Source organism: Elephas maximus, chromosome 3, assembly GCF_024166365.1.
Source record: "Elephas maximus indicus isolate mEleMax1 chromosome 3, mEleMax1 primary haplotype, whole genome shotgun sequence".
Taxonomy (NCBI): Eukaryota; Metazoa; Chordata; class Mammalia; order Proboscidea; family Elephantidae; genus Elephas; species Elephas maximus.
In genome coordinates, this window is record NC_064821.1 from 3,689,337 (window position 1) to 3,705,983 (window position 16,647).

The window sequence follows — 16,647 nt, forward strand, 5'->3', positions numbered from 1 at the left end:
AATGGAGCATTGGTTGATATAGTGCCTCAGGTTGGAAGGCACTCCAAAGAACACTGAGTAAGAGCTGCCTCCTCAAAGTAGAGTTAACCTAAATGACATGGATGGAGTCAAGCTTCAAGCTGCAGACATCCGTTAATAATCACTATGTGGAATGTGCAAAGTACAAATTTAGGAAAATTGAAAATTGCTAAAAAAAAAAAAAAAAAGAAGTGGAATGCATAAACATAGATATCCTAGGCATTAGTGAGCTGAGATGGACTGGTGTTGGCATTTTGAATGGGACAATCATATGGTCTACTATGCCGGGAATGACAAATTGAAGAGGAGTGACGATGCATTCATCCTCAAAAAGAACATTTCAAGATCCACCCTGAAGTACCACTCTGTCAGTGGTAGAACGACATCCATACGGCTACAAGGAAGAGCAGTTAATACGACTGTTACTCAAATCTACTCACCAACCACTAAAGCCAAAGATGAAGAAATTGAAGGTTTTGACCAACTTCTGCAATCTGAAATGGATCAGACACGCAATCGAGAGGCATCAATAATTACTGGTGATTCGAAAGTGAAAAATGGAAACAAAAACGAAGGAACAATAATTGGAATATGTGGCCTTGGTCACAGAAACAATGCTGGCGACATCATGATAGAATTTTGAAAGGCCAACGACTTCTTCATTGCAAATACCTCTTTTCAACAACATAAACGGCGATTATACACATGGACCTCACCAGGTGGAATATGCAGGAATCAAATCAACTACATCAGTGGAAAAAGACAATAGAAAAGCTCAATATTATCAATCAGAAGAAGGCCAAGGACAGACTGCGGAACAGACCACGAATTGCTTATATGCAAGTTGAAGTTGAAGCTGAAGAAAAGTAGAACAAATCCACGAGAGCCAAAATAGGACCTTGAGTATATCCCACCTGAAGTTAGAGACCATCCCAGGAATAGATTTCATGCATCAAACACTAATGATCAAAGACCAGAGAGCTGTGGAATCACGTCAAGGACATCTTCCATGAAGAAAGCAAGAGGTCATCGAAAAGACTAAAATGCATGTTAGAAGAGACTCTGAAAATTCTCTTGAACGTAGAGTAGCTAAAGTGAAAGGAAGAAATGATGAAGTACAAGAGCCAAAAAGATAAGAACATAAGGGGGCAGGAAAACTAGATTAATGGAAGCAGAACCAGAACAGAAATAACGAGAATGTTCCCGCATTGTGAAGAATGTAACCAACGTCACTGAACATTTGTGTAGAAATTGTTGAACAGGAACCTACACTGATGTATAAACCTTCACCAAATACCCGAAAAAAAAACTTAAAAAAAAAGACCAGAAACCGTTGGAATCAATATGATACCACAATTGAGAACAAAATATTTTATTTTTCTCAGTAAAACTATCGTTTACAGTAGTATTTACTGAGTAAATTATAGAATTTCTCTTTTCCAGGCAATAAACTAAATCACAAATATTTTAAAGACAATATATGTAGACGACATAAGGCCTTTGTAAACAAGCTTGCTTTGCTCATTTCACTAGAAAACCCTGAAAATATCTTTATAGAAGCTAGCTTCCTGTAAAGTATATGCAGAGGTATGACACTGATCTTTATAGGAAACCAATGGAAACTTGCAATGGCATGGGTGATGACTGTATTCTGTAGAAAATGAGCAGAATCTACACTTTATTCACCATTTTGCACACATGGATTTTTTCCAAAAATAAGCAGTTTCTCTATGGTGCTTATATATAATGACTGGCTACATGCAAAATAAAATAATGCAAGAGTCAATAAGAAAATCCTACTTCCACGTTGAAAAACACGTACTTGGCAATGGTACAGAAAGCAGCTTAGGTACGGTCCATGCAGTTCTTCACGGTCAGCAGGCAACAGCAAGCTGTGTGATCTTTACATGTCCCATCTGCTGACCGTTCCCTGGGCCATGGATCCCCTGACGTCTCACAGACTTGTCACTCCAGCAGAGTAGGACCCTGTGGGTGGTGCGCTGGGCCAAGTTCCTGTGGGGTTTCTGGAGTGGAGACACTTCTCTCCCACACTATGTGCTTAGGTGGTCACCATGTTCGTTTACCGGGGGAGAAGACAAAGATAAAACGCAATGGTGAGACTAGGTTTTGGCATCGACTTAGAACTCTGCCCCATAAGTAGAACATGAGCTCATGATTTCTCTCCATAACCGGTGTCTTGGGAAAGTGCAGGTAGAAGTAGGGTTAATTAGGCTGAGGATTCTTCCGCAATGATTTTCAGGTGGATCTACTTACCAGTTGCCATCAAGTGAATTCCACGTCATGGGGTCCCCATGTGCAGAGCAGAACCGCGATCCTTAGGGTTTTCAAGGCTGTGATCTTTCAGAAGCAGGTCACCAGGCCTGTCTTCTGAGGTGCCTCTGGGTGGGTTTGAACCACCAATCTTCCTGTTAGTAGTCTTGGTTTAACCATTTGCACCAGCAGGGACTCTTCTAACATGGAACCACTGCATGGTAATTACACCGATGCCTATCCAGTCCCTCCTACCTCTCAGCACTGGGCTGGGACTCGGAGGGAAGCAGCGCAGGCTCAGACACACTCTCTCCAAGTGCACAGGGGCTGGTGAGCTCTGGGATGCCAGGCCGGGAGCCAATCAGACCAACTTCAGCATGGTCATTTCCAAATAATACATCCCAAGTTCTGGCTGTAAAAATACACCCAGCAAATACTTCACCTAACATGGTGAACATTTAAAGTCGGAGCCAGCTAACTCAACCTGTGACAATTCCATCAACATATGGTCCAAATCTTAAACTGACTTAAAACACTCAGAGGAAAATGAAGGAAAATAGCCAACCCAAAGCAGTCTGCCAATGAGCCAAGAAGCCTTTCCTGAGGCCCCAGGGCACTTTGTGGAGGCTGGATAACCCCCAGGGGATGTCTGAAGGGGAGCCAAACCAAGGTGGGCTTCCCAATCCAGCGAGCCAAGGCCCCCTTTTCAGAGCCATGGACTGGACATCCAAATGCCAGAGGTTGCTTTTCTAACTTCCCCAACCCTAAGCTCAGGTCACCTCCACTTTTTTTTTTTTAAACTAAGGACTATATTGAGATCATATGCTTTGGTTCTTATTATTACTTTTACATTCTGCAATGGTAAACATTGCTCATACCCATTCCTTAATCTGCGTTTGATGCTCAGAGTTTGTAGATTGTCATGTATATAATTCGTTTACTTGTTTTTCTGGGTCTCTGTTGCAAGAGGGTTCGGCGGAACATTGTGACTAGCTTGCTCACATGGCCCTGCCTCTTTAGTTCTTATCTTTAGTTACCATTTTTAGTACAATCCAGAGACTTTAATGACATTCACTATGCTGTGTGACCATGACCACTCTCCATCTCCAGAAAATTTTTATCACCGCAAATGGAACCCAGTGCCCCTTCAGGCACCACTCTTCATTTCTCCCTCCCTTCAGCCCCTGGCCACTACTCATACATTCTGATCTCTTTGAATTTGCCTAAGGAGCCCTGGTGGCACAGTGGTTAAGTGCTCGGCTGATCACCTAAGAGTTCTCATTTCAAACCCACCAGCTGTTCTGCTGGAGAAATGGCCTGGGGATGTGTTCCCATAAAGATTACTCCCTGGAAAACCTGGGGCAGGTCTACTGTGTCACATGGGGTCAGAATGAATTGGAATCAACTTGAAGGCATCTAGTGACAACAACAATGCATTTGCCTAGTTTAGACATTCCATATAAGTGGGATTATATAGTATTTGTCCTTTTGAATCTGACTTATTTTGCTTAGTATGTTTTCAAGGTTCATCATATTATGGCATGTATCAGGAATTTGTTGGTTTCCAAAGGCAGGTTGTTGCTACCGTTTGACTCTTGTGAATAATATTGTAGTGAACATTCACGTACAGATATCTGTTTCAGTCCCTGATTTCATGTCCTCTGGGTCTATAGCCAGGAGTGGAATTTCTGGGTCATATGGTGACCAGCAATCTTGGTTGCTTTCTCAGAGTTTCCTGAATTTCAAGATAAAAAGTAGGCACCATTTGGCTCTGGGAAGCTTTGAGCATTTTTTTGTTTTTAATTAAGGCTCTATATTTGCATTTTATTATAACTACCCCATCTTGGGGGTTGAGGTTTTTCAGTGGTAGAATTCTCGTCTTCCATGAGGAGACTCGGGTTCAATTTTCAGCCAATCCACCTCACATGGAGCCACGACTCACGTTACTGTGATGCTGAACAGCTTTCAGCAGAGCTTCCAGACTAAGCCAGACCAGGAAGAAAGGCCTGGCGACCTACTTCTGAAAATCGGCCAATGAAAACCTATGGATCAAAGAATCCAATCTGAAACTGTTCATGGGAGTGGCTCAGGATCAGGCAGCGTTTCGTTCCAGTGTGCACGGGGTCATCATGAGCCAGGGGCTGAGTCAGCAGCAGCGAACAGCAAACTACAACAACCCCATATTGGATGTTACTTCACAAGGCTCAGGCACTGGTGTATAGAAATAAAAACAAAAAACCCAAACCTGTTGCCATGGAATCGATTCTGACTCATGGCAAGTGCATGTGGACAGAGAAGAACTGTGCTCCACGGGGTTTTCTTGGTTGTCATCTGGACGGAAGTAGATCGCCAGGCCTTCCTCTGAGGTGCTGCTGGATGGGTTCAAACTGCAAAACTTTGTTAGTAGTCAGTGCAGATTGTTTGTGCCACCCAAGGACCAGGGAACAGCGTAGGGTGAGGGAGTTCTTGTCCAAAAGCAGTGAGAGGCCACAAGCTCAACATTTCCTTTGGAAGTGAAGCCGTTGCCGATGCTACCCATAGCCCATTGCTGCTGTGTCAATTCTGACTCAACGTAACCCTATAGGACAGATTAGACCTGCCTCAGTGGGTTTCCAAGAAGCAGGCTGCCACATCTTTCTCCTGTGCAGTGGCTGGTGGGTTTGAACCTCTGACCTTTTGCTTAGCAGCTGAGAGCTTTAACCACTGCACCACCAGGGCTCCTCAGAGCCTCTATGTTAATTCTACAGAAATCAGGGCAGGACAGTCTGAAAGATGCCTAATTACCCAGATACGGGTCTTTACAGCTGGAAACATCCTTAGAGATTCTTGGGTCCAGATTTCCTACCCTTGTAATTTAAAAGAAAGAAAGAAAGACACTTGTGTCAGGGTGAGAGGTGAAATTAGTCTTCCCCAAGGACCGGTGACTCAGGACTTTAACAAAGAGAGGCACTGCAGTAGGAGGAGCTGGAGCTGGTCCTGGGAGGCTGCCCACAATTTGGAGGAGGACAGCGATTTTGTGTCCAATCCCATAGGATGTTATTAAATTCAGAGCTGTCGGCAGCGTGTGAAGAAGCAGGTCCTCCTGTCCTGGTACCCAGACCCCCACCTCTGTTCAAGTCCAGGTTTCCACATGTGCTCTGCCCCCTGGTGTGACGCCGTGGTAGTGCAGCATGAGAGGGGTGGGGGCTGTTATGGCCCAGGGGACTATCTCTGAGGAACATGGTATGGGCCCCCCAGAAAGAATGATCAACTTCCAGGAGGGAAGAAAGAAGCCCAGCTTTGGTGCTGTTTGAGGGAGTGGGGAGGGAAAGGGACCCCCTCCCAGGGAAGGACCCTTCCTCTTGGATTCCTGGGGAAGGTTGATGCGCAGAGACGGGGAGAACTGCCACACTGAAGGGGGTGATAAGACCGGAATCCAGGACACCTTCCTGGAGGAGGGACTGTTTCCCCCCAGCTCTGAGGATAGGCAGAGCCTACAAGGGAGTGGGGATGAGGGCCCCCCACAGGAGCCCAGACCCAGCTCCTGGACCCTGACTTACCCAGCACCCCACTCTGGCTCTCAGCACCCTTCCCTCCCTGTGGCCCATGACTAGTCATGATCCTGAGTTTCAGTGGCTCCAGTCAGACTGGGACAATGACAGCGTGGCCCCAGGAGCACTTTGGGGCCTAGATCTGGTCCAGGGAGAGGCTCAGGGGGACTGAGAGGTGAGGCCCGGGCAGGAGGTGGGGAATATCCTGGGCGGGGCTCCTGATGCTGGTCCAGAGAGCAGATCTGGGTGGTGGGGATACTCGGAGTCTCCCGAGTCCACAGGCTCTGCATGTCCACTTGGCCCAGTGTCCTGTGGTCCCTCCTGGGTAGAAGGATCCCTGGACTCACAGGCCCCATTAGCACTGGGCCTTTCGCATCAGCCTGGCTGCCCTGGGCAATGTCTACCGGCATCCCTCACACTAAGGAGGCTGCGTGCTGTGCTCACCCCAAGCTGTCGCCCATATCCACCCCAATGTGGGGTCCTCTCCAGAGTCCTTCCTGAGTGAGCACTGAAGCACTTCCCCATCCAAACCCTCAGTGCACAATTGGGAAACTGAGTCGAAGAGAAAGCCAGTGATAGCCTAGTACACACAAGTGGGCACAGTCCAAAGGATGAGGAAGATTCCGTCCCCCTAGGCAGGGCTCAGCCCCTCTCATGGGGTTGGCTTTGAGAATGAGAGCTGCCAAGATGTGGGGAACTCTGCGTACGTCCTCACATTGTGCACATAGGCGCATGCATACACACACACACACAGCGGCACACATTGACTTCATGTGAGGGGCCATCTGGGTAGGGTCAGAAGAGAAGAGGACACAAAGTAAGTGACACACTGGAAAGAAGAGAGAGGGTGGAGGCAGCTCTGCCTCGGGACAGGGTCCTCCAGTCCCTAGCCACATGCCCAAGGTCCACAAGATGGGCGGGGGCAGTTGCCGGATAAAGGGAGAGGGACCCCAAGGTTCCCAGGGGTCTGCCAGGGCCACCCATCCTCAAGGAAACACAGAGTGGACAAGCCCAGGGCCTTCTTTGAGCTCCAGCTCACCCAGTGTGGGGCAGTCACCGCACGGTCCTACCTGCAGGCACTGACAGCCCATTGCTGACCTTATGCTGGCTCAGCTCTTCCCAGATCCTGGTGAACTACTCAGAGGTCCCTATCTGTACCCCTGCCCTGAGCCCCCTCCTCCCCCTGCAATCTCTCCTCCTCCCTGGAAGGTGGGAGTTAGAGATGAGCTGCAGAGCAAGGGGCGGCCCTGGTCAGTGGAAGTGGCTGGGGCTGCATGGTGTAACCTCTGGCTGGATCTTCCTGTATGTGGTGTGGACAGGGAACTAGGGGCTCTTTGAAGGTCTAGGGCTTAGAAGGGCCTGAAGGAGCAGAGAGAGAAGGAAGAGGCTTGGAGCAGCCATGAATGCATACTGGACCACTCCTGGGCACTGTCTCTGCAGAAGCCCCCACAGGAGATCCAGGAGGACAAGGAGGACAGCCTAGTCTACTCCGTCTACCTAAAGAAAGGGAACAGGAAGGGCTGGCGCAGGCTCTGGGTGAGTGTGTGTGGGGGCGGGGTCCCCACCCAGTGGCCTGAGATGGCCAGAGAGGACACAGGGACCAGACACTACTTCGAGGTCCCTAGCTCCCTCCCAGGGCTGTTTGTCTCAAGGGCCACCGTTCCCTCCCAAAGGAATCTGCCAAAATCCTCCCCTTATCCAACCCCCCCGCCACCAACTGCCCTGCACTCTCTGGCCAGGTACAGTCACTCTTTTCCTATGTGTAGGAATGTCAGAAACAAGGCTTTTCTACTGTTTTCACTGCACATCAGCCCAGGCATCTTTTTGCATGTTTTTCCTGTTTCAGGCTTTTACTCTCAGCCCCAGGGCCGGGCAGTAGTCAGCTGGATTGTCCTTCCACACCTCCCAGCCTCACACATCCTCATGGTTAACAGGCTTCTTTTACCCAAAAGCATGGGGCTCAGGCTGTGATGCACATTTTTCTGCAACCTGCAACCTCAGGGAATATATCACCATGCCAGGTCAGGAGCTGTGTCCTGACTCAGTTGCAGAATGTTCCAGAAGGGAGGCCAGTCCCCACAGTGACTGAGCCTCTCACAGCTGGTGGCCCCGGACTGATGCCCTCTGCTGCCCTTTCCTGGTCATTCTCATTTGCCCTCCCTGAGGCATCTGTTCAGATCCTTGGTCCTGTGGGGGCCTTAATCCCACCCCAGAGATCTCCAGGCATTCACCTTTGGCTGGATCTAGGACCAGCATAGCTTTAGCTCTTCAAAACCCCTTTAATGTACAGAAGGGAAAATCCCTGTCTTGCTTTGCATTCAGTGGGGGTCTCATGGATGTGCCTGGTCTGGGCACTGTCTCTAGCTGGGGAGGGAGTGAGCTTGCACTAGACCTTCCCCTCTGAGCCAGGAGCAGAGCAGGCCCCATGCGGCACATGGGAAACATCATGGGGCCTTAGGGTCGGAAGGTTCTGGGCTCTTATCCGTAACTTTGAACAGATACTGGACATGGCTAAGCTGTTTTTTCTCACCTCTACAATAGGGTGTTTTTTTTTTTTTTGTGTTTAGTGAGGACTCACAAGTATACTGCTCTTGACACCAAACCAAACCAAACTTGTTGCCATCGAGTCCATGCTGACTCATAGGGACCCTATAGGACATACTAAAACGGCCCCATGGGGTTTCCAAGGAGTGGCTGGTGGAGTCAAAGTGCTAATCTTTTGGTTAGCAGCCAAGCTATTAAGAGCCAATGTGCCACCAGGGCTCCACTCTTACTAGAGGGAGGTAATGTTATGAAGAAAATGACTTGAGGTTTGTAATATGTGTAATAATCCCTACCTCCCGTTTCCTGTTGGGGACACTCGTGTCCCACCTCCTGTCACAGGCCACAGAGGTCTGGAACTCCAAACCAACTGGTGGTTCACGGGGTTCCTCTGACATTATATTCCTTGTCTGTCTCACCCTAGCATACCTATTGGTCGGACCAGGACCTGATTGAGACCCTCGTGGTGAGAATCGTCAAGGCTGGCTTGCTGGAGAAGCTGGGGGAGCATCTGGTAGCCGCCTTCATGGAGGGTGACTTGTCCTACATCAACTTCTTTCTGGGAAATTATACAACCTTCGCCACCACCCGGCAGGTCCTGGATCTGTTGTTCCAAAGGTTAGTACCCCACCCTCCCCAGGCCCATAGGAACTCAACCCCTATTAGCTATGAGTCTGGCTAAAGTCACTCACATCTCTGTGCCTCAGAGTGCTCCTCTGAAAAGTGGGCTGGTAGAGGATCAGCCTGCTTGATCTTACTGTCAGAACCACATGGGACAAGCCATGGCAACTATGTACCCAGAGCCCCACGAAAACCAACCTTATTGCCATGGAGTCAATTCTGACTCATACCGACCTTAGAAAACAAAGTATATCTGCCCCATAGGGTTTCCAAGGAGCAGCTGGATTTGAACTGTTGAGCTTTTGGTTAGCAGCTGGGCTCTTTAATAAGTGTGCCACTACAGCCCAACACCAGGAGACCAGCTCTAGGGAAAAGGCTGCTGGAGGGGCTGGGATGTTCACATTTATTGTTTTCCTCTCCTTCAAGAAGAAGCTGTCTGCCTCACCCCTCACTGAGTGCAGGCCCTTCAGCAAACCTGTTCCCCATTTGAAAAGGGGGAATTGAGATTCCATCTAGTGGTGCTTTGTTTTTGGTGTAGCCTGAACAAGAATCCCTGGTGGCTGACGGAGGGGCCCCAGGACAATCAGATATTGGGGAAGGTGCTGCTGAGGTTTATTCACTCAACAATTATCTATGAAGCCCTACTGTTGCAGACACTGTTCTAGACACTCAGCATCATTCAGTGAACAAAGCAGTCAGGGAGCCGTGCCCTCCTGGGCCTCTATCCTAGTCAGGAGGACCCTGCTGGTATCTGAATATCGGTACCTTAGCTTCCAGCAACACACAAGCCCCCACAGTATGACAAACTGACACAGACGTCAGGACAGGCTGATGTAGTCTCTGGTTTATGTGACCCTTTCTGTCTCTTGGGCTCATAATTACCCTTGTGTCTTTGGTGTTCTTCTTTCTCATTCGCTCCAGGGGGGCTGAGACCACTTTGATGCATCTTAGATGGCCGTGTCCTAGCATATAAGACCCCAGACACCACTCCGTAAAGTGGGATGCAGAATGTTTTCTTTATAGATTTTATTATGCCAATTGACTTAGATATCCCCTGAAACCATGGTCGCCAAACCCCCACCCTCCTACGCGGGCCTTGGAAGCGTTCATTTCATTCAGGAAACTTCTTTGCTTTTGGTTCAGTCCAGTTGTGCTGACCTCTCCTATATTGTGTGTTGTCTTTCCCTTCACCTAAAATAATACTTATCTAATTATCTAATTAGTGAAAACCCCTGTCTCCCTCCCTCCTCTGTCGTAACCATCAAAGAATATTTTCTTCTCTGTTTAAACTATTTCTTAACTTCTTATAACAGTGGTCTTATACAATATTTGTCCTTTTGCAACTGACTAATTTCACTCAGCATAATGCCTTCCAGATGCCTCCATGTTCTGAAATGTTTCACAGATTCATCACTGTTCTTTATCGATGTGTAGTATTCCACTGTGTGACTATACCACAATTCATTTATCCATTCATCTGTTGATGGACACTTCGGTTGCTTCTATTTTTTGCTCTTATACACAGTGCTGCAATGAACATGGTTGTGCGTATATCTGTTCGTGTGAAGGCTCTTATTTCTCTAGGATATATTCCAAGGAGTGGGATTGCTGGATCTTATGGTACTTGTATTTCTAGTTTTTATAGGAAACACCAAATGGATTTCCAAAGTGGTTGTACCATTTGACATTCCCACCAGCAGTGTATAAATGTTCCATTCTCTCCACAACCCCTCCAACATTTGTTAGTTTCTGTTTTTGGATTAAAGCCAGCCTTATTGGAGTGAGATGGAATCTCAGTGTAGTTTTGATTTACATTTCTCTAATGGCTAATGATCATGAGGATTTCCTCATGTTTCTGTTAGCTACCTGAACGTCTTTTTCAGTGAAGTGTCTGTTCATATGTTTTGCCCATTTTAAAATTGGGTTATTTGTCTTTTTGTAGTTGAGTTTTTGCACTATCATGTAGATTTTAGAGATCAGGTGTGGATCGGGAATGTCATAGCTAAAAACTTTTCCCAGTCTGCATGTAATCTTTTTACCCCTTTGATGATGTCCTTGGATGAGCGTAGGTGTTTGATTTTTAGGGCCTCCCAGTTACCTACTTTCCCTTCCGCATTGTTAGTAGTGTTTCGTATACTGTTTATGCCATGTATTAGGGCTCCTAGCATTGTCCCTATTTTTTCTTTCATGATCTTTATCATTTTAGATTTTATATTTAGATCTTGGATGCATTTTCAGTTGGTTGTTGGGAATGGTGTGAGATATGGGTCTTGTTTCACTTTTTTGCAGATGGATATCCAGTTATGGCAGCACCATTAGTTAAAGAGAGTGTCTTTTCCCCCATTGTAGTGTTTTTGGGCCTTTGTCAAATATCAGCTGCTCATATGTGGATAGATTTATGTCTGGATTCTCAATTCTGTTCCATTGGTCTATGTCTCTGTTGTTGTACCAGTACCAGGCTGTTTTGACTACTGTGGCGGTATAATAGGATCTAAAATCAGGTGGAGTGAGGCCTCCCACTTTGTTCTTCTTTTTCAGTAATGCTTTACTTCTCTGGGTCCTCTTTCCTATCCATATGAAGTGGGTGATTTGTTTCTCCATCTCGTTAAAAAACGTCGTTAGAATTTGGATCCGAATTGCATTGTATCCATACACGGCTATTGGTAGAATAGACGTGTTTACAATGTAAAGCCTTCGTATCCATGAGCAAGGTACATTTTCCCACTTGTGTAGGTCTCTTTTTTAGTTTCTTGCAGTAGTCTCTTGTAGTTTTCCTTATATAGGTCTTTTATGTCTCTGCTAAGGTTTATTTCTACGTATTTTATCTTTTTGAGGGCTACTGTAAATGGTATTGATCGGTGATTTCCTCCTCGATGTCCTTTTTGTTGGCATAGAGGTATCCAACTGGTTTTTGTATGTTTACCTTGTATCCTTATACTCTATTAGTTTCAGTAGCTTCCTCGAGGATTCTTCAGGGTTTTCTGTGTAGAAGATCATGTCATCTGCAAACAGAGATGCTTTTACTTCTTCCTTACCAATCCGGATGCCCTTTGTTTCTTTATCTCACCTAATTGCTCTGGCTAGGGCCTCCAGCACAGTGCTGAATAAGAGTGGTGCTAAAGGGCATCCTTGTCTGGTTCCTGTTCTCAAGTGGAATGCTTTCAGACTCTCTCCATTTAGGATGATGTTGGCTGTTGGCTCTGTATAAATGCCCATGATTATGTTGAGGAATTTTTCTTCTATTCCTAATTTGCTGAGAGTTTTTATCATGAATGGGTGTTGAACTTCGTCAAATGCCTTTTCTGCATCAATTGATAAAATCCTGTGATTCTTGTCTTTTATTTGTCTGATGGATTACATTAAGTGTTTTTCTAACATGGAACCATCCCTGCATACCTGGTACGAATCCCACTTGGTCACGGTGAATTATTTTTTTGATATCTTGTTAAATTCTATTGGCTAGAATTTTGTGGAGGATTTTTGCATCTAAGTTCATGAGGGATATAGGTCTGTAATTTTCTTTTGTCTTAATATCTTTACCTGGTTTTGGTGTCAGGGATATGCTGCCTTCATACAATGACTTTGGGAGTATTCCATCCTTTTCTATGCTCTGTAGTAGTCGTGGTGTTAACTGTTCTTTGAAAGTTTGGTAGAACTCTGCAGTGAAGGTGTCAGGGCCAGGACTTTTTTTGCTGGGAGTTTTTTGACTACCTTTTCAATCTCTTCTTTTGTTATGGGTCTGTTTAGTTGTTCTGGCTCTGTCTGTGTTAGTTTAGGCAGGTAGTGTGTTTCTAGGAATTCATCCACTTCTTCTTGATTTTCAAATTTGTTAGAGTACAATTTTTCCTAGTAGTCTGATATGATTCTTTTCATTTGGATCTGTTGTGATATTGCACATCTCCTTTCTTATTTGGCTTATTTGCTTTCTCTCCTGCTTTTCTTTTGTCAGCCTGGCCAATGGTTCATCGATTCTGTTAATTTTTTCACCAAAGAACGAGCTTTTGGTCTGTTATTTTTCAATTGTTTTTGTTTTCTCTATTTCATTTAATTCTACTCTAATTTTTATTCATTGCTTTCTTCTTGTGCCTGAAGGTTTCTTTTGTTGCTCTCTTTGTATTTGTTTAACTTGCAGGGATAGTTCTTTGATTTGGGCCCCTTCTTATTGTATGTGTGTGTTTATTGATATAAATTGACCTCCAAGCACTGCTTTCACTCTGTCCCAAAGGTTCGGATAGGAAGTGTTTTCATTGTCATTGGATTCTATGAATTTCTTTGTTCCATCCTTAATGTCTTCTATAAGCCAGTGTTTTATGAGTAGTGTATTGTTCAGTTTTCCAGTGTTTGGTTTCTTTTCCCTGCTTTTTCTGTTATTGATTTCTTCTTTTATGGCCTTATGGTCAGAGAAGATGCTTTGTAATATTACGATGTTTTGGTTTCTGTTAAGGCTTGCTTTATGACCTAATATGTGGTCTATTCTAGAGAATGTTCCATGTGCACTAGAAAAGAAAGTATACTTGGCTTTTGGGTAAAGTGTTCTGTATATGTCTATGAGGTTAAGCTGGTTGATTGTGGCATTTAGATCTTTTGTGTCTTTACTGAGCTTCTTTCTGGATGCCCTGTCCTTCACCGAAAGTGGTGTGTTGACGTCTCCTATAATTGTTGAGCTGTCTACCTCACTTTTCAGTTTTGTTAGAATTTGATTTATGTATCTTGCAGCCCTGTCATTGTGTGCATAAATATTTAATATGGTTATAACCTCCTGGTATATTGCCCCTTTAATCATTATGTAGTGTCCTTCCTTATCATTTGTGGTAGATTTAACTTTAAAGTCAATTTTGTCAGAAATTAATATAGCCACTCCTGCTCTTTTTTGATTGTTTTTTGCTTGATATATATATATTTTTCCCATCCTTTGAGTTTTTGTTTGTTCTCGTCTCTAGGTCTAAAGTGTGTCTCTTGTAGGCAGCATATACCTGGATCACATTTTTTTTACCCATTCTGCAACTATCTGTCTCTTTATTGGTGCATTGAGTCCATTTATATTCAGCGTGATTCTAGATAGGTATGAGTTTAGTGCTGTGATTTGGATGCCTTTTTGTGTGTGTTGTTGACAGTTTCATTTTTCCACTTACTTTTCGTGCTGAGGAGTTTTTCTTTGTAAATTGTGTATTCCTCTTTTTCCTTGTAGTTAAATTTCTTTTTGCTGAATCTTTATGTTTATGTTGTTTTTCATTTTGAAGTGAGGGATTGTTAGTCTTTTTTGTGGTCACCTTAATATTTACACCTGTTTTTCTAAGTTTAAACCTAGCTTGAATCTCCCTGTTTTGCCTTGATTTCCTCTCCATACGGAGGATCTATGCCTGCTTTATTCATTCTCTCTTTATTGATTATTGTCATCTTTTACATAATGACATCACTGATTTCCTCTTTGGAGCATGTTTTTAAATCTTCTTTTATGTTTTTGATTTCCCAATCTGAGTTGATATCTGGTTTCTCTGTTCTGTGTTCTAGTATTGTGTTGATATCTGATATTATTCATTTTCTAACCAGAGAATTCCCTTTAGTATTTCTTGTAGGTTTGTTTTGGTTTTGGGAAATTCTCTAAGCTTCTGTTTATCTCTAAATGTCTTAATTTACCCTTCATATTTGAGAGACAGTTTGGCTGTATATCTGGTTCTTGGCTGGCAGTTTTTCTCCTTCAATGCTCTATATATGCCATCCCGTTGTCTTCTTGCCTGCATGGTTCCTTCCGAGTAGTCCGAACTGATTCTTATTGATTCTGCTTTGTAGGTGACTTTTCGTTTATCCCTGGATACTCTTAAAATGTTCTCTTTATCTTTGTTTTTGGCAAGTTTGGTGAGAATATGTCTTGGTGACTTTCTTTTGGGATCTATCTTGTAGGGGGTTCAGTGAGAATCTTGGATAGATATCCTTTCATCTTTCACAATGTCAGGGAAGTTTTCTGGCGCAACAAAGCTTCAACAATTCTCTGTGTATTTTCTGTTATCTCTCCCTGTTCTGGTATTCCAATCACCCTCAAGTGATTGTTTTTGGTAGAGACCCACATGATTCCTAAGTTTTCTTCATTTCTTAAAATTGTTTTACCTGATTTTTCTTTAAATACATTGGTGCCAATTGTCCTATCCTCCATCTCCCCGATTCTGCATTCCACTTCCTTTATTCTGTTTCTCTGGCTTTTTATTGATTTGTCTAATTCTGTAATTTTATTGTTAATCTTCTGTATTTCTGAATGCTGTCTCTCTATGGATTCTTGCAGCTTACTAAATTTTTCATTATGTTCTTGAATAACCTTTAATTGTCTCTACTGCTTTATCTGTGTGTTCCTTGGCTTTTTCTGTGTATGGCCTGATCTCGTTCCTGATGTCGTGAACGGTTCTTTGTATTAGTCTTCCATATTCTATACCTGGTAATTCCAGGAATACTTCTCCATCTGGAAGAGTCCTTGCTTCTCTGTTTTGGGAATTCATTGAAGCAGTCATGGTCTGCTTCTTTATGTGATTTGATATCGACTGCTGTGCCCAAGCCATCTATAAGTTATTATAATAATTTATTTTATGTTTGCTCACTGTGTCCTAGCTTCTTGCTTTGTTTTGTTTCGAGTTTTAGGCTACTAGAGTGAAGTAACTTGATTATTGGAGCCTTTGAAGCATTAATGTCCTCTTACCAGATGGTTAGAGGTGTTACCAGGTATATGAGCTTAGGAGTCCATTCACTATTCTTGAATAGAAACAGCTCAGGTGTTCTGATTGTCAGTCCCCTAGGGTGTGTTATAGGCTCTCACCTATTGTCTTTGAGGAGTAGTGGTGATGGTTGTATGCACTGGTTTCTGGTAGTGGCAGGGAGTCACACTCTGAGGAAGGCAGGGTGCTGACAGCCTTCCCCCAAGTGTCAGTGAGGAAGAAGTGTCTCTGTTGTCTAGAGTGCTCTGGTGGGTGGGCTCTGCAGCTGTACCTTCAGCACCCAATGCTTATACCTGTAAAGGCTGGTGGGCACCACTACCCTCGGACCAATTTCATGGTTGAGTATGTGGTGTGGATGGAGCCTCGAACCCTCAGGTTCCTCCTGTGGGCAGGTGAGGGCCCTGTTTAATAGGCAGAGTGGTATCAAATCTACAAAACCTGCCTCTCCACCACACAGCTGAAACAAATACAGTCAGACCTCAAACAGATTTGCCTTTGCATTATAATAGCCATCTGCTTCCATGTAGGGGTGAAAGCCAAAGTCAGTGGATCGGTCATGCCTGGACTGGAGCCACTCCTGCTCTGAGCCTCCAGATTCGGGGAGTTGGGAAAGTGTTTTTCCCCTATTTGTTAATTTGTTTCTTCTCCCAGGCCAGGAGAATGGCTCAGAGAGAGTGCAGCAGGTTCTATTTCAGGTCCAGGGAAATCAACTGTTAAAGAAGCTGGCTGGGACAGATAGGGGAGGGATCAGATAGACAAGAGAGAGTACTTTGAAAAGACGGAGCTATTAGATCCACATGGTAAATTAGACAAAATCACTTATCTTGTGTCGAGAGTGCTGTTTTATCTCCGATACCAGAGGTATGTGTAGCCTGTGTGGTCTAGGTGGTTCCCCCCAGAGATTGCCCCAGGGGGTTAGGGCTGTGTCCCGGGCTTGCCTTCTTTTCCTGAATTGGCTTAGTCCT

General features: G+C 44.7%; 1 protein-coding gene across 1 annotated transcript in view; it reads left to right on the forward strand.

The window, feature by feature from the left end:
- The window catches only part of LOC126073997 (cell surface glycoprotein 1-like), a 53,315-nt gene that overhangs the window by 25,334 nt on the left and 11,334 nt on the right, over positions 1 to 16,647 (forward strand). The window contains exons 9-11 of the mRNA XM_049881340.1: positions 6,943 to 7,121; positions 7,260 to 7,355; positions 8,785 to 8,978. Coding sequence (XP_049737297.1) covers positions 6,943 to 7,121; positions 7,260 to 7,355; positions 8,785 to 8,978 — 469 coding nt within the window. The remainder of the gene's footprint in view (positions 1 to 6,942; positions 7,122 to 7,259; positions 7,356 to 8,784; positions 8,979 to 16,647) is intronic.